The 26,188-nt window shown below is 46.3% G+C and overlaps 2 protein-coding genes across 2 annotated transcripts; both read left to right on the top strand.

The window, feature by feature from the left end:
* The first annotated feature begins 18,431 nt into the window (after positions 1-18,431).
* HRCT1 (histidine rich carboxyl terminus 1) lies at positions 18,432-19,452 on the top strand. Its single transcript, XM_036855863.1, has one exon. It carries the CDS (start codon positions 18,660-18,662, stop codon positions 18,984-18,986), a length of 327 nt encoding a protein of 108 aa, XP_036711758.1. The 5' UTR covers positions 18,432-18,659; the 3' UTR covers positions 18,987-19,452.
* A 3,084-nt stretch (positions 19,453-22,536) lies between these two features.
* SPAAR (small regulatory polypeptide of amino acid response) lies at positions 22,537-24,759 on the top strand. Its single transcript, XM_036855687.1, has 2 exons — positions 22,537-22,720; positions 23,224-24,759. Exon 2 carries the CDS (start codon positions 23,562-23,564, stop codon positions 23,787-23,789), a length of 228 nt encoding a protein of 75 aa, XP_036711582.1. The 5' UTR covers positions 22,537-22,720; positions 23,224-23,561; the 3' UTR covers positions 23,790-24,759.
* Positions 24,760-26,188: the final 1,429 nt, after the last annotated feature.

A 26,188-nucleotide genomic window follows, 5' to 3' on the forward strand; every position in this document is an offset into this window, starting at 1 on the left:
TTTTGTATCCTGCAACCTTACCAAATTCATTGATTAGTTCTAGTAGTTTTCTGGTGGCATCTTTAGGATTTTCCATGTATAGTATCATGTCATCAGCAGTGACAGTTTTACTTCTTCTTTTCCAATTTGTATTCCTTTTATTTCTTTTTCTTCTCAGATTGCCATGGCTAGGACTTCCAATGCTATGTTGAATAATAGTGATGAGAGTGGGCATCCTTGTTTTGTTCCTGATCTTAGAGGAAATGCTTTCAGTTTTTCACCATTGAGAATGATGTCTGCTGTGGGTTTGTCATATATAGCTTTTATTATGTTGAGGTAGGTTCCCTCTATGCCCACCTTCTGGAGAGTTTTTATCATAAATGGGTGTTGAATTTTGTCAAAAGCTTTTTCTGCATCTACTGAGACGATCATATGGTTTTTATCCTTTAATTTGTTAATATGGTGTATCACATTGATTGTTTTGCATATATTGAAGGATCCTTGCATCCCTGGGATAACTCCCACTTGATCATGGTGTATGATCTTTTTAATGTGTTGTTGGATTCTGTTTGCTAGTATTTTGTTGAGGATTTTTGCGTCTATCTTCATCAGTGATATTGGTCTATAATTTTCTTTTTTTGTGATATCTGTCTGGTTTTGGTATCAGGGTGATGGTGGCCTCATAGAATGAGTTTGGGAGTGTTCCTCCCTCTGCAATTTTTTGGAAGAATTTGAGAAGGATAGGTGTTAACTCTTCTCTAAATGTTTGATAGAATTCACCTGTGAAGCCATCTGGTCCTGGACTTTTGTTTGTTGGAAGATTTTAAATTACAGTTTCAATTTAATTGCCTGTGATTGGTCTGTTTATATTTTCTAATTCTTCCTGGTTCAATCTGGGAAAGTTGTACCTTTCCAAGAATTTGTCCATTTCTTCCAGGTTGTCCATTTTATTGGCATATAGTTGCTTGTAGTAGTCTCTTATGATCTTTTGTATTTCTGCAGTGTCAGTTGTAATCTCTCCTTTTTCATTTCTAATTTTATTGATTTGAGTCCTCTCCCTCTTTTTCTTGATGAGTGTGGCTAAAGGTTTATCAATTTTGTTGATATTCTCAAAGAACCAACTTTTAGTTTTATTGATCTTTGCTATTGTTTCCTTTGTTTCTATTTCATTTATTTCTGCTCTGATCTTTATGTTTTTTTCCTTCTACTAACTTTGGGTTTTGTTTGTTCTTCTTTCTCTAGTTCCTGTAGGTGTAAGATTAGATTGTTTATTTGAGATTTTTCTTGTTTCTTCAGGTGAACTTGAATTGCTATGAACTTCCCTCTTAGAAATGGTTTTGCTGCGTCCCATAGGTTTTCGGTTGTCATGTTTTTGTTGTCATTTGTTTCTAGGTATTTTTTTATTTCCTCTTTGATTTCTTCAGTGATCTCTTGGTTATTCAGCAGTGCACTGTTTAGCTTTCATGTATTTGTGTTTTTTACAATTTTTTTCCTGTAACTGATTTCTAATCTCATAGTGTTGTGTTTGGAAAAGATGCTCGATACAATGTCAATTTTCTTAAATTTACCAAGGCTGGATTTGTGACCCAAGATGTGATCTATTCTGGAGAACGTTCCATGTGCACTTGAGAAGAAAGTGTATTCTTCCACCTTTGGGTGGAATGTCCTAAAAATATCAATTAAGTCTGTCTGGTCTATTGTGTCATTTAAAGCTTGTGTTTGCTTATTTATTTTCTGTCTGGATTACCTGTGTATTGATGTAAGTGGGGGGTTAAAGTCCCCCACTATTACTGTGTTACTGTCAATTTCTCCTTTTATGGCTGTTAGCATTTGCCTTATGTATTGAGGTGCTCCTATGTTGGGTGCATAAATATTTATAATTGTTATGTTTTCTCTTTGGATTGATCCCTTGATCATTATGTAGTGTCCTTCCTTATCTCTTGTAACACTCTTTATTTTAAAGTCTGTTTTGTCTGATATGAGTATTGCTACTCCAGCTTTCCTGTGATTCCTTTTCATAGAGTATCTTTTTCCATCCCCTCACGTTCAGTCTGTATGTGTCCCTAGGTCTGAAATGGGTTTCTTGTAGAGAGCATATATAGGGTCTTGTTTTTGTATCCATTCAGCCAGTCTGTGTCTTTTGGTTGGAGCATTTAATCCATTTACATTCAAGGTGATTTTCGATATGTATGTTCCTATTAATATTTTCTTAATTGATTTGGTTTTGTTTTTGTGGGTCTTTTTCTTCTCTTGTGTTTCTTGCTTAGAGAAGTTCCTTTTGCATGTGTTGTAGAGCTGGTTTTGTGGTGCTGAATTCTCTTAACTTTTGCTTGTCTGTAAAGTTTTTGATTTCTCTGTCAAATCTGAATGAGATCCTTGATAGGTAGAGTAATCTTGGTTGTAGGTTTTTCCCTTTCATCACTTTAAATATGTCCTGCCACTCCCTTCTGGCTTGCAGAGTTTCTGCTGAAAAATCAGCTGTTAACCTTATGGGGATTCCCTTGTATGTTATTTGTTGCTTTTCCCTTGCTGCTTTTAATATTCTTTCTTTGTATTATTTTTTGATAGTTTGATTAATATGTGTCTTGGCATGTTTCTCCTTGGATTTATCCTGGATGGGACTCTCTGCACTTCCTGGACTTGATTGACTATTTCCTTTCCCATGTTAGGGAAGTTTTTGACTATATTCTCTTCAAATATTTTCTCTACCCCTTTATTTTTATCTTCTGCTTCTGGGACCCCTATAATTCGAATGCTGGTGCATTTAATGTTGTCCCAGAGGTCTCTGAGACTGTTCTTAATTCTTTTCATTCTTCTTTCTTTATTCTGCTCCCCAGCAGTTATTTCCACCATTTTATCTTCCAGCTCGCTTATCCATTCTTCTGCCTCAGTTATTCTGCTATTGATTCTTTCTAGAGTATTTTTAATTTCAGTAATTGTGTTGTTCATCACTGTTTGTTTGTTCTTTAGTTCTTCTAGATCCTTGTTAAACGTTTCTTGTAGTTTCTCCATTCTGTTTCCGAGATTTTGGATCAGCTTTACTATCATTACTCTGAATTCTTTTTCAGGTAGGTTGCCTATTTTGTCCTCATTTATTTGATCTTGTAGGTTTTTATGTTGCTCCTTCGTCTGTAACATACTTTTTTGTCGTTTCACTTTTGTTTTTTTGATGGTTGGGCTGTATTCCTGTCTTACTGATTGTTTGGCCTGAGCTGTCCAGCACTGGACTTTGCAAGCCGTTGGGTAGAGCTGGGTTTTGGTGCCAAGATGAGGACCTCCAGGAGGCCTCACTCCGACTGATATTCCCTGGGGTCTGAGGTTCTCTGTTAGTCCAGCGGTTTGGGCTTGGCTTTCCCACCACAGGAGCTCAGGCCTGACCTCTGGCCTGAGAACCAAGATCCCGCAAGCTGTATGGCATGGCAAAAAAAAAAAGGAAAAGAAAAAGGAAAAAAGGAGCAGTACAATAACAAAGAATTAAAAAAAAGTAAAATTAGAAAGATAAAAAATATATTAGGAAAAATAAAAATATAATTGAAACAACTTCAACAAGGTAAAATAAAACCACAACAGAGAAAGGAAAAAAAAGGGGGAACAAGCCGAAAGGAGCAGAACAATAACAAACTATAAAGAATAAAATAAAATTAGAAAAATAAAAGATTTATTAGAAAAAATAAAAATATAAACAACAACAACAAGGTAAAAGAGAACCCCAACCTGAAAGAAGGAAAAAAAAAGCCTTGGCTATGGGCGGTGGAGTTTTGGTGGGGGGGCGGGGTGGAACTTAGGTAGGGGTGGGGTTTAGGGTGGGTGGGGCCTAGGCGGGGGATGGGGGGGTGAGTTTCAAGCATGGGCGGGGCCTCTGCTTAGGACCTGCCCAGAACGGAAGAGGTAGCACATCCAACAGGGGGCTTCTGGAGTGTGGATTTCTGGAGTTGGAGGTAAGGCCCTGGGTGAGGGTGTGTGGGTGGGATTTGGGCCCAGCGTGGTTGGAGGGGGTCTCAGAGGGGCTACCTCTGAGTGTAGAGGTAGGGCCCTGGGTGGGGGTGTAGGGGTGCGGCAGGAGGGAGGCTCCAAGGGCAGAGGATTAGGCCTGGGAGCCCAACAGGCTCCCCGGTGCCTAAGTGGACAGGCAAAGTGCTGGCCGTGTTCCCTTCCGTTCCTCTGCCCCCCACCCAGTGTCTCCCCTGTCCCCACTGGACCCCTAACCGTGGGTGGGTCCCGCTGGGTGTAGGAACTCCTCCCCTCCGCCAGCCGCCCCTCAGGGGTGCCGGTCCCGTAGGTCCGGGCTTTACTTTTGCTCTGCCTTCTCTCCCTCCCACTCCCTCAGGACCTGTGTGGCTGGAGGGGGCCTCGGTGGGCAGAGGATCAGGCCCGGGATCTCAGCAGGCTCCCAGGGGCCCAAGTGGGCATGGGAAATGCTGGCCATGCTCCCTTTTGATCCTCTGCCCTCCCAATGGTCCCTCCCTTTCCCTCTCTGGGCGTGGGATCCCTTTCCCTCCCCCAGCCGCCCCTCAGGGGCCCCGGTCCCATCCTGCCTCCACTTCTCCTCCCTCCTCACTCCCCCCAATGCCCAAGTCCTACCCGGTCGTTGGGGGTTCCTCCCATTCCCTTAGGTGTCAGTGGTCCCCCACCAGTGCCTGGTAGGTGCCCTAGTTGCGAGCAGACGCGAATTCCAAGTCCTCCTAGCCTGCCATCTTGACTCCGCCCCCCCACGAAAAAACCTCCTTGATTGTATTTCTGCATGCGATTCTCTACTTAAACATAACAAAAATGTTCTGTTTTTAAAACAAATTGTGATGGGCGATGAAAACTGGGTACTGTACAATAATGTGGAATGGAAGAGATCATAGGGCAAGTGAAATGAACCACCACTAACCACACCAAAGGCCGGTCTTCATCCAAAGAAGGTGATGTTGTGTATATGGTGGGATTGGAACGGGGTCCTCTATTATGAACTCCTTCTCGGGAAACCAAACGATTAATTCCAACAAGTACTGCTCCCAGTTAGACCAACTGAAAGCAGCACTTGATGAAAAGCGTCTGGAATTAGTCAACAGAAAATGCATAATCTTCCATGAGGATAACGCAAGACTGCATGTTTCTTTGATGACAAAGCAAAAACTGTTACAGCTTGGCTGGGAAGTTCTGATTCATCCACCGTATTCACCAGACATTGCACCTCCAGATTTCCATTTATTTTGGTCTTTACAAAATTCTCTTAATGGAAAAATTTTCCATTCCATGGAAGACTGTAAAAGGCACCTGGGACAGTTCTTTGTTCAAAAAGATAAAAGTTTTGGGAAGATGGAATTATGAAGTTGCCTGAAAAATGGCAGAAGGTAGTGGAACAAAAGGGTGAATATGTTGTTCAATGAAGTTCTTGGTGAAAATGAAAAATGTGTCTTTTATTTTTACTTAAAAACCAAAGGAACTTTTTGGCTAACCCTATACCTAATCCAATATTTCTACCTTTTATTTTATGCTCTTATTTAATTGTACTAAGCTGAAGTGGTGAGAATAAGCATGCTTGCTTGTTCCTGATTTTAATGGGAATGCCTATGTTTTTTCACCATTAATCATGATGTTGGCTATTGGTTTGAGATATTTTTCTTTTTAATCATGTTAAGAGAGTATCCTTCTATTTTTCTGTTCATTTGCAAAATTTATCAGGAATGCATAGTGAATTTTATCAAATGCCTTTTTGCCATCCGTTGAGATGATTATATGGTTTTACTTTTTTCATCTCTTTATATAAGTAATTACAACAATAGATTTCTAAAAACATCAAACCACCTGACATTCCTAGAATAAACTTTACTTGTTTATGGAGTGTTAGTCTCTCAATATTCTGCTAGGAATATAAATATGTTATTTGTTTTTTAGAATTTTGAGGTTTGTCTGCAGTGTTTTTGTACTGTCATTGTGAGGGGTGTCAGGGTTATGCTAGTTGTATAAAGTAAATTATATAAATTTAAAAAAATCTTTAAAGGTTTCTTTCTTTCTCTATTCTTTGAAACAGTTTAAACAGCTCCAGCTATTTGTAAGATTATTTTCTTTATTCTTTTTTAAAATAGACTTTATTTTTTAGAGCAGTTTAAGTTCACAGCAAAATTGAATTGAAGGTACAGAGAGTTTCCATATACTTGCTGTCCCCACACACAGGCAGTCTTCCCCACTATTAACATCCCCGTTTGTTACATTTGTTACAATTGATGAACCTACATTGACACATCAGTCACCCAAAGTCCATAGTTTACTTTGGGGTTCACTGTTGGTGATATATATTCTAAGAGTATAATGTATCCACCATTATAGTGTCCCATACAATAGTTTCACTGCCCTAAAAATCCTCTGTGCTCCACCTATTCATCCTTCCCTCCTCCCTCCCCCGCTGGCAACCATTGATCCTTTTGTCTCCATAGTTATGCCTTTCCTGGAATGTCAGAATGTCGTATAGTTGGAATCACATAGTATGTAGCTTTTTCAGATTGGCTTCTTTCACTTAGTAATACACATTTAAGATTCCTCCATGTCTTCTCATGACTTGATAGTGAAGTAGGAGATAGATGGGCTCCTGGGCCAGACAGCTGGTGTTTGCCAAATGGAGCAAAACTGAAGTTTTGTCCTCAGCCAGACAAGAACAACACCCGTTTCCCTTCCTCCGTTGATATGGAGGGAATGAAGTAGCAGTGGGGATTTTGTCGCAGCAAAAATAGAAATGAGACTTTTCTTTTCTGATAAACACGGAAAATAAGGAAACAATAAACAGGCTAGGGAAATAACATAAACAGGCCTTAAAGAGTTAAGCAATCTTGGTTATTCTTTAGATGTTACTACTAACAAACACTTGTAGCTAGACTTGTCCTTCACAAAGCTGATTGCTCTCTGACTCCATATGAATTACCCTTTGCACCTGGCGTTTCTTCTCCCCCTACACTCCCTTGTAGCACTCTTCATTTTGGAAAGAAGGTCACGGGCCAATAACTTCAGGGGCACCAGACCCGGTTGCTCAGCCACTTGACACCAGCTTTGGCCATGAATTTGCAGAAGAAAAGAAATGCAAGACCTTAATTACTTTGAGCCTTATCACCTACCCCAGACCATGAGCCCCAGGCTATATAACTTTTTCTTATTCCCCAGGGAATGGGGACACAGTTCTTGAGGTGCTAGCCTGCTGTGTTTTCCCCTTTGCCAGGTAAACATTAAAGCCATTTTTCTTGAGACTTCCCTGGTGGTCCAGTGGTTAAGAATCTGCCTTCCAACGCAGGGGACTGGGTTCAATCCCTAGTCGGGGAACTAAGATCCCACACGCCGCGGGGCAACTAAGTCTGTGTGCTGCAACTACTGAGCCCGTGCTCTCTGGAACCTGCGTGCTGCAACTACTGAGCCAGTGCTCTGGAGCCTGTGCGCCACAACTAGAGAGAAGCCTGTGTGCCAGAACGAAGAGCCCACGCACTGCAACGAAAGATCCTGCATGCCGCAACGAAGATCACGTGTGCCACAACTAAGACCCGATGCAGCCAAATAAATAAATTTTAAAAAAGAGTAAACATTAAGGGGCGGAGTCAAGATGGCGTATAGGAGGATGCAGAATTTGCGTCTCCTCACAACTAGGGTACCTACCAGGCACCGGTGGGGGACTGTGGACACCTAAGGGGATGGGAGGAACCCCCAGTGACTGGGTAGGATGTGGGGCATGGGGGGAATGAAGGGGGAGGAGAAGTGGAGGCGGGATGGGACTGGTGCCCCTGAGGGGTGGCTGTGGGAGGGGAAGGGATCCCACGCCCGAAGGGAGAAATTGGGGAACCATTGGGAGGACAGAGGATCAAAAGGGAGCGTGGCCAGGTTTCCCCTGCCCACTTGGGCCCCCAGAAACCTGCTGAGATCCTGGGCCTGATTGTCTGCCCACCGAGGCCCCCTCCAGCTGCAGGTCCTGAGGGAATGGGAGGGAGGGAAGGGGGAGCAAAAGTAAAGGCCAGACCTCCAGGACCAGCACTCCTGAGGTGTGGCTGGGAGAGGGGAGGAGTTCCTACATCAAGTGGGACCCACCCACGGTTGGGGTCCAGCAGCAACAGGGAGACCCTGGGGGAGATGGTGGGGGAGGGGAGCAAAGGAACAGAAGGGAATGGGGCCAGTGCTTTCCCTGTCCACTTAGTCACCTAATCCTCTGTCCTCAGAGCCTCCCTCCTGCCACGAAGAACCCAAGACCCACCCCTACACCCCCACCCAGGGCCCTACCTCTACACTCAGAGACCCCCTCCAATGAGCTGGGCCTAAACCCCACCCACACACCCTCACTCAGGGCCCTACCTCCAAACTCCGGAACTCCACACTCCAGAGGTCCTCCTTTCCATGCACTGCCTCTCCCCTTCCACACAGGTCCTAAGCAGAGGCCCTGCCCGATGCTTGAACGTCACCCTGCCCCACCTACCTAGGTCCCGCCCCACCCTAAACCCTGCCCCTGCCTAAATTCCACACCCACCTAAACTCCACCCCCATAGCCAAGACTGTTTTTTTTGTTTGTTTTTTCCTCTTTTAGATTGGGGTTCTGTTTTACTTTCTTGATCCATTGTTCTTGATTCTTTTATATTTTTATCTTTCCTAATAAATCTTCTATTTTTCTAAATTTATTTTATTCTTTATACTTTGTTATTGTTCTCTCTTTCTGGCTCCCCCCACCCCCCCCCCTTTTTTTTTCTTTTTTCTGTTGTGGTTTTATTTTACTTTGTTGCAGTTGTTTCAATTATAGTTTATTTTTCCTAATATATTTTTTATCTTTCTAATTTTATTTGTTTTTTATTCTTTGATATTGTACAGCTCCTTTTTTTCTTTCTTTCTCCCCCCCCCCCCCCTTTTTTTTTACTACATCATGAAGCTTGCGGTATTTTTGTTCCCAGGCCAGAGGTCAGGCCTGAGCTCCGGTGGTGGGAGCTCTGAGTCCAAACCGCCGGACTAACAGAGAACCTCAGACCCAAGGGAATATCAATCGGAGTGAGGCCTCCCAGAGGTCCTCATCTCAGCACCAAGACCCAGCTCTATCCAACTGCCTGCAAACTCCAGTGCTGGACGTCTCAGGCCAAACAACCAGGAAGACAGGAATACAGCACCACCCATCAAAAAAAAAAAAATGAAATGACAAAAATAAATGTTACAGACGAAGGAGCAAGGTAAAAACCTACAAGACCAAAATAAATGAAGACAAAATAGGCAACCTACCTGAAAAAGAATTCAGAGTAAAGATAATAAAGATGATCCAAAATCTTGGAAACAGAGTGGAGAAAATACAAGAAACATTTAACAAGGATCTAGAAGAACTGAAGAGCAAACAAACAGTGATGAACAACACAATTACTGAAATTAAAAATACTCTAGAAGGAATCAATAACAGAATAACTGAGGCAGAAGAATGGGTAAGTGAGCTGGAAGATAAAATGGTGGAAATAACTGCTGGGGAGCAGAATAAAGAAAGAAGAATGAAGAGAATTGAGGACAGTCTCAGAGACACCTGGGACAACATTAAATGCACCAACATTCGAATTATAGGGGTCCCAGAAGCAGAAGAGAAAAATAAAGGGGCTGAGAAAATATTTGAAGAGATTATAGTTGAAAACTTCCCTAACATGGGAAAGGAAATAGTCAAGTCCAGGAAGCGCAGAGAGTACCATACAGGGTAAACCCAAAGAGAAACATGCCGAGACACATATTAATCAAACTATCAAAAAATAATACAAAGAAAGAATATTAAAAGCAGCAAGGGAAAAGCAACTAATAACATACAAGGGAATCCCCATAAGGTTAACAGCTGATTTTTCAGCAGAAACTCTGCAAGCCAGAAGGGAGTGGCAGGACGTATTTAAAGTGATGAGAGAGAAAAACCTACAACCAAGATAACTCTACCCAGCAAGGATCTCAATGAGATTCGATGGAGAAATTAAAACCTTTACAGATAAGCAAAAGTTAAGAGAATTCAGCACCATCAAACCAGATTTACAACAAATGCTAAAGGAACTTCTCTAGACAGGAAACACAGGAGAAGGAAAAGACCTACAAAAACAAACCCAAAACAATTAAGAAAATGGTAATAGGAACAAACATATTGATAATTACCTTAAATGTAAATGGATTAAATGCTCCAACCAAAAGACATAGACTGGCTGAATGGATACAAAAACAAGACCCGTATATATGCTGTCTATAAGAGACCCATTTCAGACCTAGGGACACATACAGACTGAAAGTGAGGGGATGGAAAAAGATATTCCATGCAAATGGAAATCAAAAGAAAGCTGGAGTAGGAATTCTCATACCAGACAATATAGACTTTAAAATAAAGACTATTACAAGAGACAAAGAAGGACACTCCATAATGATCAAGGGATCAATCCAAGAAGAAGATATAAAAATTGTAAATATTTATGCACCCAACATAGGAGCACCTCAATACATAAGGCAAATGCTAACAGCCATAAAAGGGGAAATCGACAATAACACAGTGATAGTAGGGGACTTCAACACTCCACTTTCACCAATGGACAGATCATCCAAAATGAAAATACGTAAGGAAACACAAGCTTTAAATGACACATTAAACAAGATGGACTTAATTGATATTTATAGGACATTCCATCCAAAAACAACAGATTACACTTTCTTCTCAAGTGCTCATGGAACATTCTCCAGGATAGACCATATCTTGGGTCACAAATCAAGCCTTGGTAAATTTAACAAAATTGAAATTGTATCAAGCATCTTTTCCTACCACAACGCTAGGAGACTAGATATCAATTACAGGAAAAAAACTGTAAAAAATACAAACACATGGAGGCTAAAAAATATGCTACTAAATAACTAAGAGATCACTGAAGAAATCAAAGAGGAAATCAAAAAATACCTAGAAACAAATGACAATGAAAACACAATGACCCAAAACCTATGGGATGTAGGAAAAGCAGTTCTAAGAGGGAAGTTTATAGCAATACAATCCTACCTCAAGAAATAAGAAAAATCTCCAATAAACAACCTAACCTTACACCTAAAGCAATTAGAGAAAGAAGAACAAAAAAAAAAAACAAACCCAAAGTTAGCAGAATGAAAGAAATCATAAAGATCAGATCAGAAATAAATGAATAAGAAATGAAGGAAATGATAGCAAAGATCAATAAAACTAAAAGCTGGTTCTTTGAGAAGATAAACAAAATTGATAAACCATTAGCCAGACTCATCAGGAAAAAAAGGGATAAGACTCAGATCAACAGAATTAGAAATGAAAAAGGAGAAGTAACAAGTGACACTGCAGAAATACAAAGGATCATGAGAGATTATTACAAGCAACTATATGCCAATAAAATGGACAACCTGCAAGAAATGGACAAATTCATAGAAAAGCGCAATCTTCCGAGACTGAACCAGGAAGAAATAGAAAATATTAACAGACCAATCACAAGCACTGAAATTGAAACTGTGATTAAAAATCTTCCAACAAACAAAAGCCCAGGACCAGATGGCTTCACAGGCTAATTCTATTAAACATTTAGAGAAGAGCTAACACCTATCCTTCTCAAACTCTTCCAAAATATAGCAGAGGGAGGAACAATCCCAAACTCATTCTACAAGGCCACCATCAAAACCAGACAAAGATGTCACAAAAAAAGAAAAATACGGGCCAATATCACTGATGAACATAGATACAAAAATCCTCAACAGAATACTAGCAAACAGAATGCAACAGCACATTACAAGGATCATACACCACGATCAAGTGGGGTTTATCCCAGGAATGTAAGAATTCTTCAATATACGGGAATCAATCAATGTGATACACCATATTAACAAATTGAAGGATAAAAACCATATGATAATCTCAATAGATGCAGAAAAACCCTTTGACAATTCAACACCCATTTATGATAAGAACTCTCCAAAAAGTAGGCTTAGAGGGAGACTACCTCAACATAATAAAGACCGTATATGACAAACCCACAGCCAACATCGTTCTTAATGGTGAAAAACAGAAACCATTTCCTCTAAGATCAGGAACAAGACAAGGTTGCCCGCTCTCACCACTATTATTCAACATAGTTTTGGAAGTTTTAGCCACAGCAATCAGAGAAGAAAAAGAAATAAAAGGAATCCAAATAGGAAAGGAAGAAGTAAAGCTGTCACTGTTTGCAGATGACATGATACTATACATGGAAAATCCTAAAGATGCCACCAGAAAACAACTAGAGCTAATTAATGAATTTGGTAAAGTAGCAGGATACAAAATTAATGCACAGAAGTCTCTTGCATTCCTATACACTAATGATAAAAAATCTGAAAGAGAATTTAAGGAAATACTCCCATTTACCATTGCAACAAAAAAGAATAAAATACCTAGGAATAAACCTATCTAAGGAGACAAAATACCTGTATGCAGAAAACTATAAGACACTGATGAAAGCAATTAAAGATGATACAAACAGATGGAGAGATATACTATGTTCTTGGATTGGAAGAATCAACATTGTGAAAATGACTATACTACCCAAAGCAATCTACAGATTCAATGCAATCCCTATCAAACTATCAATGCCATTTTTCACAGAACTGGAACAATAAATCACACAATTTGTATGGAAACACAAAAGATCCCGAATAGCCAACACAATCTTGAGAAAGAAAAATGGAACTGGAGGAATCAGGCTCCCGGACTTCAGACTATACTACAAAGCTGCAGTAATCAAGACAGTATGGTATTGGCACAAAAACAGAAATATAGATCAATGGAACAGAATAGAAAGCCCAGAGATAAACCCACGCAAATATGGTCACCTTATATTTGATAAAGGAGGCAAGAATATACAGTGGAGAAAAGACAGCCTCTTCAATAAGTGGTGCTGGGAAAACTGGACAGCTACATGTAAAAGAATGAAATTAGAACACTTCCTAACACCATACAAAAAATAAACTCAAAATGGATTAAAGACCTAAATGTAAGGCCATACACTATAAAACTCTTAGAGGAAAACATAGGCAGAACCCTCTATGACATAAATCACAGCAAGATCCTTTTTGACCCACCTCATAGAGTAAGGGAAATAAAAACAAAAATAAACAAATGGGACCTATTGAAACTTAAAAGCTTTTGCACAGCAAAGGAAATCATAAACAAGACTAAAAGACAACCCTCAGAATGGGAGAAAGTATTTGCAAACGAAGACCTAAATAGACATTTCTCCAAAGAAGATATACAGATGGCCAACAAATACATGAAAAGATGCTCAACATCACTAATCATTAGAGAAATGAAAATCAAAACTACAATGAGGTATCACCTCACACGGTCAGAATGGCCATCATCAAAAAATCTACAAACAATAGATGCTGAAGAGGTTGTGGAGAAAAGGGAACCCTCTTGCACTGTTGGTGGGAATGTAAATTTATACAGTCACTATGCAGAACAGTATGGAGGTTCCTTAAAAAACTAAAAATAGAACTACCGTGTGCCCCAGCAATCCCACTACTGGACATATACCCTGAGAAGACCATAATTCAAAAAGAGTCATGTAAAAAAAAAAAAAAAAAAGAGTCATGTACCACAATGTTCATTGCAGCACTATTTACAATAGCCAGGACATGGTAGCAACATAAATGCCCATGACAGATGAATGGATAAAGAAGATGTGGTACATATATACAATGGAATATTACTCAGCCATAAAAAGAAACAAAATTGAGTCATTTGTAGTGAGGTGGATGGACCTAGAGTCTGTCATACAGAGTGAAGTAAGTCAGAAAGAGAAAAACAAATACTGTATGCTAGCACATATATATGGAATCTAAAAAGAAAATGGTTCTGATGAACTTAGGGGCAGGACAGGAATAGAGACACAGACGTAGAGAATGGACTTGAGGACATGGGGAGCGGGAAGGGTAAGCTGGGACAAAGTGAGAGAGTAGCATTGACATATATACACTACCAAATGTAAAATAGCTAGCTAGTGGGAAGCAACTTCATAGCACAGGGAGATCAGCTCGGTGCTTTGCGACCACCTAGAGGAGTGGGATAAGGAGGGTGAGAGGGAGACACAAGAGGGAGGGGATATGGGGATATACGTATGCATATGGCTGATTCACTTTGTTGTACAGCAGAAACTTAACACAACACTGTAAAGCAATTATACTCCAACAAAGATGTTAATAAAAAAAAGAGTAAACATTTTTAAAAAAAGCCATTTTTCTCGTTCCTCCAGAACTCTGTCTCTGTATTTCTTTTCGACATTGATGCACAGAGAGCCAAGATTTTGGCAACAACAGCTCATTTCTTTTTAGTGCTGAATAATATTCCATTGTCTGGATATATCTTAGTTTATCCATTCACTTACTGAAGGACATCTTGGTTGCTTTCAAGTTTTGGCAATTATGAATAAAGCTGCTACAAACATCCGTGTGCAGGTTTTTGTGTGCACATAAGTTGTAACTTTGGGTAAATACCAAGGAGTGTGATTGCTGGATCATACAGTAGATAGAGTATGTTTAGTTTTGTAAGAAACTGCTAAACTGTTTCCATAGTGGTCTACCATTTTGCTTTCCTTTAAACCTGTTTTTCACATGACATTTTTACTATTAAAATTTCACCTGGATATACCTAGATGGTCTGGTCTGGCCTGTCCTGGCCTCTTCAAATAGTTTGCCTAGTACTCGGTGCAACTTTTGATCTAAAGACAATTCTTCAGGTAGGAAATTTTCTTTATTTCTTTAACAATTGTTTCTCCATGGGCTCTGTTCTCTACTTCTGGAATGTCTATTATGCAAGTATGCAGTTGACCCTCCAACAACATGTGTTTGAACTGCATGGGTCCCCTTACACGTGGGTTTTGTTTCCAGTACTAAATACTACAGTACTACACGATCCATGGTTGGTTGAATTGTGGATGCAGAACCTCTGATATGGAGGGCCAGCTATAAAGTTATAGGTGATTTTCAACTGTGGGTGGGTTGGTGCCCCTGACCCCCCATGTTGTTTAAGGGCCAACTGTGTTTGATTTCCTGGGCATTTCTTCTCTCCCTCTTTCTTTATTCTTTTTCAGTTATGGGGAAGGTTTTCAAAGCAGTCTTTCTTGAGTGGTTTTTAATTTAAAAGTAAATTTCTTTTTTTGCATATTTCCCAAACTCACATATGGACTGACCTTTTGAATATTATTTAGAATATAAATTTGAGAATTTTACTAAGTGTCTGTTTTCAAGATTCTAGCAATTCTGGTAGTAAGGATACAATACCTTATATCTTTTTTCATGTGTCTAGTAATTTTTCTTTATTTATCCCCTTTACAGAAGGACCTACCTAGATCTATGTTTGTTTGAGATTAGAATTTGAAGTGGTTCTAGAAAAGATTACGCAGATTATTTTCAAGCATATTGGTTCCAGGCAATGGAGGAAGGAAAAAAAAAGCCCACTTGTTTATGGTGTAGTTTTCTAGGTAGGGGCATCCAGTTGGCCATGATTAGTGCAGGGAGGGCTCTTGAGAGAAGTTTGCCACTGCGCTGGGCAACTTCTTTTCAGTATTTATAGAGGCAGCTCAAGGTTTGCTGGAGGAATGTCTCCTTTCTCTAACTGGCATAAGCACACAGGTTAGGAACCTTCTGGCCAATGTCTCTGCTTTTATGTGCAAACCAAAAGATGGGCTAAGTCTTGGCCAACTACCTTACGAGCAGACACTTTTGCAGTTCCCAGCATCACCCAAAATGTTTCCTGCCTGTGCCAACCTCACCCTAATGCATAGTCCTGGCTGTCTATCATGGGGCTTAGGGTGGCTCTGCTGGGGCAGCCCCTCAGTCGGGCTCCCTGGTGATGCCCTTCCTTAGTCAATACATCCATCGGTCTGGTTCCATCTGCACTAGATCTTGTAGAAATTCCTTACAGTTTCTGGACCAGAATTTGGGACAGAGAGGAGTTAAGAGGATGGGTTCAAATTAAGATCTATAAGCAAAGATCAGGGAACTATAACTTGACAGGTCCGAATACAAAACTGATTTATTTACAGTGTCACCGCTAGGTGGTGCCACCAATTAGTGAAAACAATGGTTGCTGTCATGGGACAACCGAAAACCACTTGCAGACAGTACAAGCACAAGTTTGTGAGCTTGTAGGGAACTTGTGTGCACTTGTGCACTTGTGTAGAAGTGTGTGCACACACACAACTCTTGGTGCATGAGTTTGCTCTCCGTGCAATGTTGGTTTACAAGTGTACACATGTGTGCAAGTCCATGAAGAGGCCTGTGCACCCTGGAGAGCATGGGCGTGAAGCTAATGATGTGAACTCCAAAAGTCTTGACCCATCAGCCGTATGTATTGTCTGGAACTCTGGCCCCTCATCTTGGAAGGCTGCTTGTGGAGCGTGCAGAAGCCCCGACCCTAAGGGAGAAATACAGCGACAACGCCACGGGACAGCTTTTCTGAGGCAGGGAATCCCTAGACACAGCCACACATCCTCTAAGGTCATCAGTCCTGCAAGCCCTCCAAGGAGGTCTCAGTCACTTGTGATGTCCTGGAGGACCATGGTCTCAACACCTTCCCGAGTGCCCAAAGCTTCAAATCAAATGCCCACCTTGGGATTGTATCTTCTGTCCAGATGGGGAGTGACCCTGCACTTAAGAAAATAAATGTGTGTGTATGTGTGTGTAGGATGGGGAGCTCCCCCAATTCCCTGCTCCCCACAAAGTCATCCAAATCCACACACCCTTTCCCTGTTATCTCTGTGGACGGTCCTCAGCTGATCTCAGCTCTCACTCTGGAGCACCCCCTCACGCCAGGAATCGTGCTGTCTTGATTATTTGCTGTCTAGAATAGCCCACAAAGCTGGGGTACCTTAGGCAAGTCCCCTCCCTCAGTTTCTCTGGCTCTCAGTGAGGGCTGGGTCTGCGTGATTCCAAGAGGCCCTTAGTGCTGACTGGAGTTCTGCCAGTGGCAGGGCCCTGCCCCGCTCCCGTGGCTGGCATGGAGTGGGAGTCTCCTTGCAGAAGCTCCCAAGAAGGAGAAAGTTCTGTTTGGCTTCCTCCTCCTCCTTCCAGCACACTTCCCTCCTAACAGGCCCCCAGGGAAGGCAGCTGGGCTCGCAGGCCTCTAGAAGCCACAGGGGGGAGTTCTCACTTGAGCATCATTAAAAGTTCAAGTGGCTTCCTCCCTCCACACGCACCCCCCCCCCCCCCGCCCCAGGGTGAAAGCCCCAGGACTCATTAGACCCGCTGCCCCCAGAGCCCAATTTGGTTGAAGGGAATGCTTGGCTTTTCCATCCAGAGGAGGTTTGCCCTAAGGGTTTGGGGCTTCCCTGAGAGAGCTCGTCTCAGATTGAGGTCAGAGAGGGAAGGTCCCCAGAGGTCACCTCTTACCCTGGCACTTTTCCAGAGGAGGAAACAGGCTGCAGGGGAGGGGCTTGTCCAAGGTCCCACAGAGGTGGGCTCACTGTGGAGGGCCCCCGGGCGTCCGTGGTCTCAGGATGGAGATGCAGAGCTGGGGGCTTCGGTGAGGCCCTGCAGCATGTGAGCAAGAGCTGTGAGAACAGTCCGACAAGCCCACAGCAGAAGGGGCTGCCCGGGGAGATAGTGGGCGCCCATCCCTGGACATGTGGGTGGGACGGGTAAGCGCTTGTCTAGATGAACTGAGGATTCAGGACCAGGACGGGGAGAGGGATCCGAAACTGCTCAGGTCCTGCCCCCTCTGTAAATTCTCCCCCAGGCAGGAATGGCGTGTCACAACTGCTGGGCAGGGAGGCTGGGGTGGAGCGGGGGCCTGCCATTTATGGCCAGTTGAGCCTGTTGGTTGGAAGCCAGGAGGCTGGCACGGGGCCCTCTCTGACCTCAGCGGCCTCCTTCCTGCCTCCTGCAGCCCTGGGCTAACACCCAGACCCTCTTAGCTCCCAGATCCAGCAGGACCGAGGACGCAGAGACAGTTGTTCAGCTTCCCTGGATGATAAAACCCTGCCTGCGGGGCCTGCCTGAGGTCCGGAAGTGTGGGACAATTGCACGATAGAACCTGACTAGTCCAGGAGGCCTCTGTGGGCTGCAGGACAGGGAGCCGCAGACTCTCAGATGGCACGAGGTCTCCCAAGTCGACTGGTGCAAACTCCACTGCCTTAATATCAGTGGCAAACGTGTCAGGACCTGGTTTAAGTGCCTTATAAATCCTAACTCCTTGAATCCTCAGAAAACCCTATGAGGAAATGTACTCTAATGAGCCATTTTACAGATGAAGAAACTGAGGCACAGAGAGTTTAGGAAACTTGTGCACAATCACAGGGCTAGTGAGTCATGTGGTTCGAGAACCCATGTGCTGTGCTCTAAGAGAGGAGGGAGCAGAGGCCCAGGGAGGGGACAGAGCTGGCCCAGTCACTTGGCCAAACGGCAGGATTGGGGGCGTAGACTCTTATCTCCAGCCTCCGGCCTCTCCCCACCCCGCAGCCCCTCCTTTCAGCTCCTCTGTCCCGACCAAGCCTCGCTGTGGGCCTCCCCAGAGCTAACAGTGGCCAGGCCTCCCCTTGGCTGGCAGCTCCAGCCCAAAGAGGCTGCACCCACATTCCCTGGCTGCTCTCCAGCCCACAGGAGCTGAGAAAACAAAGTGCAGTGACTGTGAGGGCTGAGCAGAGGCTGCCGAAGGGGAGGAAGCAGCGAGGAGCCACCGAGCGGAGGCCGCTGTCAACTCCCAGATGCTGGGCCTCCTGGGGAGCACGACCCTCGTGGGCTTGATCATAGGCGCTGCTGTGGCTAGTCTGCTGCTGCTGCTGCTGGCCGCCTGCTTGTACTGCAGGCAGGAGGAGCCTGACGTGGAGAGGAACCACCCCGCTGCAAGGAGAAACCGAGTCCGGTGGGCCCAGCCTCCGATCTCCTCAGGCCGGGGCCACCTGGGACGCTTGCACCATTTCCGTTATCCTGGCCGTGTGCCTCACATGCCCCACACGGCCCTCCATCACCACCATCACCTCGCCCACCACCACGCCCACCACGCCCACCAGGCCCAGCGAGGCCGCCGCTGATGCCTGAATGGCAGCCTGCCCCACCATCACCAGGATGCGGGGACCCCGAGGTTCCCGTGCAGAAGGGCACTTCTCGGTGGTGAACGTCAGGACCTGCTTGGGCTTCATTCGCCTACTGTGCCCTGTGTGCTACGGAGGCGGAGAACTGAGGAGCACCAGGGGTGGCCCTGCGCACACCGGAGGGTGACGGGGCTGAGAGCAGGGGTGGCGGTGGTCCTTTGGGGGCGGACGCCACCTTGTGACTGTAAGTCCCAACGGGCACCAGAAGTGACGGCCAGTCTGGTGCAGGTGCACAGGGGTGCGGGGATGCGCAGAAGGTGTATCCTGCTCTCTCCGAACAGCCAGGCCTCTGGCCGGGCGTAGCTGGGAGGCGCCCTGGTAACGCCCTTTCATTTGCAGAAGGCAGTTTGAGGCTGCACAGTCAAGTCAATGATGGTGCCTTAATACAAGAAAATAAAAACCACTAAGAAGCTTTTGTGAAGAGGCTCTTGATTGTAACTCAAGTGGGAGGGAGGGAGCGGCCAGCCCTGTGTCTGCCTTGCCCTGGACCTTCCTCTCCGGTGGGAACGAGTGCCTGGTGCGGGCCCTGCAGTGGGGGAGACTGGGCGGCTCTGCAGGGCTCGTGGACAGTAGGTGAGAAGGCCTGGGGCCTGAGCTCTGATGAGGGGGAGGTTAGGGTTTGCAGGCAGCCCTGCCCAGAGAGGGCTCATAGAGAGGAGGAGCGAGGCCCTCCACGCTGGCCCCTGGGCTCTACCTCCAGGGCTCTTTTCAGTCCATCTCTAGGACAGACTGCGCTCTGGAATTGCAGAATCCCCCTTCCATGGGCTGTGCTGAATTAATGTTTCTTTGGTAACTGGGTCAGGGTTTCCTATCCAGGCCTTGAGTCTCCAGCCAGCCTGACCCGCCCGTGCGTGGCTGGCACTGTGTCTGGGAGGGAGGGTGTGGTGCTGGGTGGCCTTGGGAGAGAGCTCGCCTCCTCGGAGTCTCAGTTTCCTCTTCCCTGAAATGGGATAGATGACAGAAACTTCTTGCCAAAGCCTGGAGGCCTGTTCCCAAATACCCCAGAACAGCTGACGGAATTCCAAAGTGAGCACGGAAATCTTGTTCTGAGGCCTTCCCTGAGGAAGGAAGTCCCGTGAGCCAGGGTGGGAAGTGGAGGGGGAGAGGCTTGGGGGCCAGGCCAGGTGGTGGGGAGGGGCTGGAGAACAGGCCAGAAAGTCCGGGGCCTGGTGACTGACTCACTGGAACAGAATGTCCTGTTTCTTTTCTATTTCCTGGTGGATTCTCTGTGAGGGCTGGGATGGGAAGGGGTGGGAGGGGGAGAGGGAGGCAAATTCACACTGAGAGCTGGACTAGACTTCAGGCTTGGGAAAGTGGATCGGGGTCTATGGTGCCTTTTGAACCCACCTCCCCTCCCCTCCCGCTACGGCTGCCCTTAGCTCATCCCCAGCCTGGACTCCTGCCACAGGCCCTCCCTTTGTGAAGCGTCCCCACACTGTAGCCTCCTCACTGCCCTGGGAACAAAGTCTCTGCCCCTTGGTTGGCCATTCAAGGCCCCCTGGTCTGTTTCGTGCCTACCCGTGTTCCTTTTGTCCTATCCGCACTGCTCCAGTCCTCAGGCTCAGAAAACACCCTGCACCTTCCCTTCTCTGTGTCTTTGCCCAAGACGAATTCGTTACTCACTCCTATGGGTTTCCAATTTATTATTATTATTGTTGTTGTTATCGCTACTTCTGTTGGCACACTGGAAACACTCTCTTTTCCTAGAGATTTACGGCAAGATTCAAAGGCCCCTGCCCTCATAGGTCTGAGAACTCTTTGAAGGCTCCCCACCGCCCAGGGTGGAAGCAGTCCACACAACAGATGCTCAGGAAGGATTCCCAGAGCCTCATGCTCTCTAGAAAAGTAAATGTGCTTGGAATAACCACTGCCAGAAGCTTGGGGCTTCAGGGACACCAGGTATAGCAGTAGGACCCTGCAAGGATTAGGCCGTTGAGCTCCCGGGGCCTTGCTGAGGGAGCTTGTGTTCCTACCCTATCTCCCCAGTGTTGGAGGTGTGTGGAGGTCTGTAGCCTGCTGGCTTGGACCATGCCCCCCATCCCTCTGCAGAGCCCCATGTCAGCCTTGGCTGGCCTGTCTTTCCTAAGTGTGGCTTCAAGCATCCTCTGGGAGAACCAGGATGCCTGCCATCACCTTTTCCCTTGTTAATATAAGTGGGATGTATGGGGGACTTCCCTGGTGGTCCAGTGGTTAAGACTCTGAGCTTCCACAGTAAGGGGTGCAGGTTCGATCACTAGTGGGGGAATTAATATCCCACATGCCACGTGGTAAGGCCAAAAAAAAACCCCAAAAAACCCCACTATATATATATATATATATATGGAATGTATGGGGCGTGGTCTTTCTTCTGACCAGTAGACAGTGATGGATGCTGGGATGACAGATGTGTGTCTAAGTGGTAGACATCTTTGGGAGCCCCACTGCATCTGGGGCTCATGGGCAGGGACTGTCTATCATAGGATTACAGAAGTCGCAAGAAGAGAAAATACCTGGAATAAACCCTTAGGACAAGCAGTTCCCCTGGTGCCCTCCATCTCCCAAACTGACTAATTGATTTTGGTAATTCAGTCTGAAACCACAGGCCCCACAGATTGGCTCATCATGTTTCCTGTCTCCTTCTTCTGGTCGCCCCAGTTAATACAAATAATTCGAAGTGTCCAGCTTTCTGTCACAGCCCCCGCTGGCTCCGGGCTCCTCCTCTGTGTGGGTGTCCGGTCATCTTAGAAAAGGGAAGAGAGAGAATTTAGCAGGGTATCATTTACTCCGAATAGTCACTCTCCCATTCTGTGTGTAGGCAGTTTCCTACAACTAGTACCAAAGAAAGTTCACTGGGCCTTGGAGAAATTGAAAAGGACCCAGGCTGTGTGACCCTGGGCTAGGCCTTGGCCCTCTCTGGGCCTTTGCACTCTGATCAGTAAAACTGTAGAAGGAGGCAATTGCTCTGTGGACCGGTGGTACCTAGAGAGAGCATCGAACTAAGAGGAAAGGGAGGAAGCCCCTCCTAGACTATTTGGTACTCTAGTTATCACTACTAACTAGCAGTAGGCCGTGGGCAGGTCGTTTAACCTCTGTGACTATGGGCACTGTTATCTCTGAGATGGAGATAATATCACTTCACAATATTGCTGGAACCATGATACTAGATAGTGCCTGACTGTGTGTAGTACCTGGAATTCTTGTTTCTCACAATACCTTTTCTCCAAGGTTGGGTAAAGTGGGGCTAATAACCCAGTCTACTTTCCGGAAGTGGTGGTGGTCTCAGGAGGTGTTGGCTGTGGAAGGGCTGTGACCGAGTGACAGTCAGGATGGAGCCCCTTCTGGCAGACTTACTCGTGGCCTGGGCCTGGCTCACCCCCTCCCCCGAGCCGGTGGAGTGGAGACCCTGGCAGGGAGCAGGGCTGGAGCGGCATGGGTGTGCACGGGGGTGAGGTGGGGTGAGTGCAGTCACCAAGGGGGCCGGCAGCTGTGCGGGTCCTGGGCCCTCACTCACAATTGGAGGAAGGAATGCAGGAAGTGCTCACAGCCGCTCAGACATCTCAGAGCCTCGTCCCCGGCAGGACCAAGGCTGCGGTACCCTGGGAATGCGTGTGCCATGGCCTGGCCCCTGGGGTGGCCGCCGGCTCAGGAGCCCACGGCACTGCGTACAGCCAGAGCTGTCCCTCGCGGAGCCCAGGGTAAGTTTTCACGGCAGCTGAGTGTGAGCAGCTGGCACGAGCTGGCAGCGAGGCGGGCTGTGGGGAGGCTGGAGCAGGAGACGGAGAGAGGGACTAAGGAGCCCACAGTAGTTACTGAAGACTCAGATATCCCGCCCGGAGCATGACCTGCCTTATCTAAACAGCACTCTCCCAGCCCGTGCAGAAAAGGAGGCCGAGTGAAAGGGCACTTGTTTCCTAGCAGCACTCCCTGCATCTGGCCCAGAGCTGCCATTGCCTCCTCCCCACTTTCGTCCCTGCCCCCAGCACAGGGCCAGGGATTCGAGAGGCAGCAGATAGGCTGATTCAAGGACTGGCCCAAGGTTCATCCAGGGGAGGAGCCTGGGCTCATCTCGGATCCACAGGATGGGGAGTATTTTGTCTTTTGTCTGAGTGTACAAACACTCGTGAAATCCATATGCGTCATCAGAGGGCCGGGTTAGTGAGGCTCCCTCTGAGCAAAGTCTTCTGCCTTCTCCTTCCAGCCCCCTGCATCCAGGGAGTCTTGAGCTCACATCTTTCAGGACAGCGCTTCTTCCAGAACTGCCAGGGGAGTTGCCCATGGCTCTTAGAAACCTGGCCCAAGGCTTAGAAAACAGTGACAGAGACCCACTGAGGTCGGAGTAGAGCCATGTGGGGCGCCCAACGGCCCAGAGGGGGCACCAGCCAGGGCCTCAGACCGGTATCTTCTTAGAAGACCACAGGGAGAGCAGCTGGAGGAGCAAGGGTACCTGCCATCACCAAGAGCCCCTCGCTTCGGATGGGGAGCTAAGGTCCGAGACACATCCCGGGTTGCTCAGTGGGTCAGTGGCCAAACGGGGCCATGGAAACGGCAGTGATTGGAATGGTGGCCGTACTATTCGTGGTCACCGTGGCCATCACCTGCATCCTTTGCTGTTTCAGCTGTGACTCAAGGACCCAGGATTCTCAGGGGAGCCCACGCCCTAGCTTCACGGTGGCCACGTTTCGCCAGGAGGCTTCTCTCTCCACGGGGCCAGGTCATCATGCCCAGCCAGTGGCGGGTGTCCGGGACTTCTGGACCTTCATGTGAGACCTACCAGCCCCCAGGATTTGCTCTGCTGGTGGTCAGACTCATCTACCCCCCAGCAAGCCTTCTCTGATGACCCACTCCTCCAAGCCCGGCATTCCTGTCCTTCCCTGCCTGTATCCAGAAAACTCCCTGTCCCATCCCATCCCAGCTTGCCATGCCCTCCAGTCTGGGAGATCCATGGTGATGGGACCAGGTGGGAGTCAGCTCTGACCCCTGAGAGCTCAGCTGGACCCAACCCACAGGATGGGGCTTAGGAGAGGTCCGGAGCTTGAGTGAACGGGCAGTGTTGGATGGCATGGTGGGCCAGCTCTTCTGAGCTTCACGGTGAACTGAAATATCACTGGACTTTATTGTGAACAGAGTGTTGGTTAACTCAAGTTATCCCAGGATGCCTATGACACTGGTTCTATTGCCACCAGAGGAAGCAGCGCCCTCAGTGGACAGTTTTACAAACCACTTCTTATCTGTTCCTCTAATTGAGTCATTTTGCTACTTGCCTGTGCATATCCTGCAGAGCCCACCCCTGAGATCTGCCTCCTACCCTTTACCTGAAATCAGCCCTGAAATTCTGAAACCAAAGGGCTGCTTCCTGGGAACTGGCGATTTATTTTATAATTGAAAATGCATATCCTTTTATGGGTCTCCCAAGAATCAGGGTTGGGGAATCACAAAAGGAAACAGAAGAGAAAAATAGAGTCACAGAAAGTACAAGATGTTTTATTAACAGGAAAGCCAGAAAGAAGACTTTGAAACATATTTTGAATGAGACTTTATTACTGTATTCTTATAGGTCACTTCTATTCTTAGAGACTGTAAGTGACTTGTGTCACTCAGGAATGATAGAAAAATGATAGAACTCCAAATGACAGAACTGAAAGTTAATTTCGAATAAGTTAAAATGTTATGTTATATTGACAGTATGTAACAAAGCTCTTGTTTGCATCACAAATAAATAGATGTTCAGTTTTTATTTACAGAAAATCTGTTTTCTCTGTACCCATGAAATAAATGCCGGGCCATATTTAGCATATGGTTTGAAGGGTGCAGAATTCTGAGTCTCCTGACTCATGTCTCCAGCCAGCCCTGAAGGAATGACTCTCCCAGGACCTGCCTGTTGAAGGGGGCAGGACTGACCTTGAGAGGAGGTCTGGCCCCTGAGGGTGCCCAGATGGGCCACTCCGGCCACGTGGCTGCCATAGGAAGGACTCTCAGAGAGAGAGGCTTAGGGCTGCAGAGGTGCAGAAGGGCAAGGGGACAGGGAGAGAGTCAGGCTGGTGGAGAGGGGTGGAGTGGGGTGGAGTGGGGTGAACATGGGGAGGGAAGAGGCACAGCCCAGGGACAGGAGCTCCTGGGGACTGCGTCTTGGTCACTCTGGACCCTAGAGCCCGCAAGCAGGGCCTTCATAGAGCATGTGGAGGGTACCGGCTGCAGGGAGGACCTGGAGGCCCTCAGTTGAGTGGAGTGAACTGTTCAGGTCATGTTCTCTGAAAGTGAAGCCCAGACAGAGTTTGGGGTACAAGATGTTTATAGGGGTCAACATCTGTGAGGGGAAGGAGGAGGAAGCAGGATTAGATAGAGGAAAGAGACAAATAATGATGCAGGCCCTTAATATCCCCCCACCTTTGCTGACTCTGAGTGCTCCCCCCAGCCCCCCAAGTTTGACCTCAGGCAAAGCAGCTCTGCAGCTGAGGCTGGCCCTGAAGTCCTTCCTTGAAGGGGTCCTGGGTAGTGCATCTCCACAGGAGCTCAGCAGCGGCCTGTTCTCAGAGGTGCGCAGACCAGTCAGAGGTGGGTGAGCGTGTCCAGGGACAAAGATATAATGGGCACAGGAGCCCCAGGTGGGCAGAGATGGCAGTGTGAGATCTGGGAGGGGAGAGAAGAGTGGGCCTCAGCCTCTCTCTGATCTCAAGCAGAGTTAGCTCTGTTCTAGGTCGGGCATCTTCAGCTGGACCCAAGTATCAGGACCCCAGGCCCAGGGCTTTGCCTCTGTATCGTGTGGTCACATCCTTCCCTGGGTCCATGGAGGGAAGGTCTGTAGGCTGGACTCACACAGCTCTGAAAACAAGCAATGTGGGGGGCAGCCTAACTCTGCAGGCGGGCAGTCTGTCAAGCCCTGAGGTCTCCTTATTTGCTCATTCGCTCATCTACTCACTCATCCATCCACCCATCCACCCACCCATCCATCCACCCACCCATCCACCCATCCACCCATCCATCCACCCATCCACCCATCCATCCACCCATCCATCCACCCACTCCATCTACTCACTTAGCCTTACTTCCTCATCGACTCATGCATTCATTCATTCATTCATCTCATCACTCGTTCACTCATTGTCATTCACTCCTCCATTCAATAAACACTGGCTGAGCACCGACTGTGTACCAGGCCCCGCCCA

The sequence above is a fragment of the Balaenoptera musculus genome, chromosome 6 (assembly GCF_009873245.2).
Source record: "Balaenoptera musculus isolate JJ_BM4_2016_0621 chromosome 6, mBalMus1.pri.v3, whole genome shotgun sequence".
NCBI lineage: Eukaryota > Metazoa > Chordata > Mammalia > Artiodactyla > Balaenopteridae > Balaenoptera > Balaenoptera musculus.

Excerpts from the sequence above, each read along its gene's own strand:
- HRCT1 (XM_036855863.1), top strand. The coding sequence starts at position 18,660 with ATGCTGGGCCTCCTGGGGAGCACGACCCTCGTGGGCTTGATCATAGGC.
- SPAAR (XM_036855687.1), top strand. The coding sequence starts at position 23,562 with ATGGAAACGGCAGTGATTGGAATGGTGGCCGTACTATTCGTGGTCACC.